At 60.0% G+C, this 1,221-nt stretch overlaps 1 protein-coding gene across 1 annotated transcript; it reads left to right on the forward strand.

Moving 5' to 3' along the window:
• Nucleotides 1-6: 6 nt before the first annotated feature.
• LOC121918775 (histone H3) lies at nucleotides 7-1,215 on the forward strand. Its single transcript, XM_042444764.1, has one exon. It carries the CDS (start codon nucleotides 7-9, stop codon nucleotides 415-417), a length of 411 nt encoding a protein of 136 aa, XP_042300698.1. The 3' UTR covers nucleotides 418-1,215.
• The last annotated feature ends 6 nt before the right edge of the window (nucleotides 1,216-1,221 follow it).

Below are 1,221 nucleotides of genomic sequence, written 5' to 3' on the forward strand. Positions count from 1 at the left end.
GGAGAAATGGCTCGCACGAAGCAGACGGCTCGGAAGTCGACGGGCGGCAAGGCTCCGCGGAAGCAGCTGGCGACGAAGGCGGCCCGCAAGAGCGCCCCGGCCACCGGCGGCGTGAAGAAGCCGCACCGCTACCGTCCGGGGACGGTGGCCCTGCGGGAGATCCGGCGCTACCAGAAGTCGACGGAGCTGCTGATCCGCAAGCTGCCCTTCCAGCGCCTGGTGCGGGAGATCGCGCAGGACTTCAAGACGGACCTGCGCTTTCAGAGCTCGGCGGTGATGGCGCTGCAGGAGGCCAGCGAGGCTTACCTGGTGGGGCTCTTCGAGGACACCAACCTCTGCGCCATCCACGCCAAGAGGGTGACCATCATGCCCAAGGACATCCAGCTGGCACGCCGCATCCGCGGGGAGAGGGCCTGAGCCCAGACTCGCCTGCCTTCCCTCCTTCTGCCCCTAATCTCTAACCCAAAGGCTCTTTTCAGGGCCAGCACCGCCTCCAGGAGGAGAGCTGGACCCACTGCACTGCCTTGCCTTGCTCTGGGCCACCGAGTGAGGCTAGCGATAGGGGTCCTTCGCAAGAGGGGCTCCGAGGGGTTGGCCTTTGCCTTCTCCGGCTGGGAGATCCTAACTAAACGAATGCAGGTGTATTTTATGGGTGGGGTGTGGATCACTGCTGAAACTGGACCTGGCAGCTCCTAATGGGGCTTGTCGCGTTCTTCTATCAAGCCCTAGAGACCGAGGCGTCTGTTCCCATAGACTGCAGCCTTTCTCTCTTCGGGGAAGCGCTGCTCCTTTAGGACTTGTTCCCAAACTGAACAGTCCCCCCCTGAATCAAGAGCCCAATTCTGCCTTCCTTTTCTCCAGATACACACACAGAGAGGCGCCCCTTGTTCGGCTTCGGCTCCTTGAAGGACCCGGGAGGCGCCCCCTTTTCTTAATGGGGGCTCTGGGGGGGGGGTTGGCCATTGCCTTCTGAGGCTGAGAGAGTGTGGCTTGTGAAAGGTCACTCGGCGGCTGTCCATGCTCTCCCGAAGCCCTAGTCCCCGGAGGAGCCGAAGGACAGTCCTACTCGCCCATAGGGAAACCTCCATAAAGATCCATTTGGGCAAGCATTCTCCTATGGATGTTTCTTTGCAATGGCAAAGGTATTGCTAAATGTATCTTTCCAAAGGGAAACGTAGGGCAAGTATTATCCTAGGTATCCTTTTTGTTCTCCTATCCCTC

This window comes from Sceloporus undulatus, unplaced genomic scaffold, assembly GCF_019175285.1.
Source record: "Sceloporus undulatus isolate JIND9_A2432 ecotype Alabama unplaced genomic scaffold, SceUnd_v1.1 scaffold_33858, whole genome shotgun sequence".
In the NCBI taxonomy this organism is placed as follows: Eukaryota; Metazoa; Chordata; class Lepidosauria; order Squamata; family Phrynosomatidae; genus Sceloporus; species Sceloporus undulatus.

What these genes read in the sequence shown, in the direction of transcription:
- LOC121918775 (XM_042444764.1), top strand. Translation starts at nt 7, where the DNA reads ATGGCTCGCACGAAGCAGACGGCTCGGAAGTCGACGGGCGGCAAGGCT.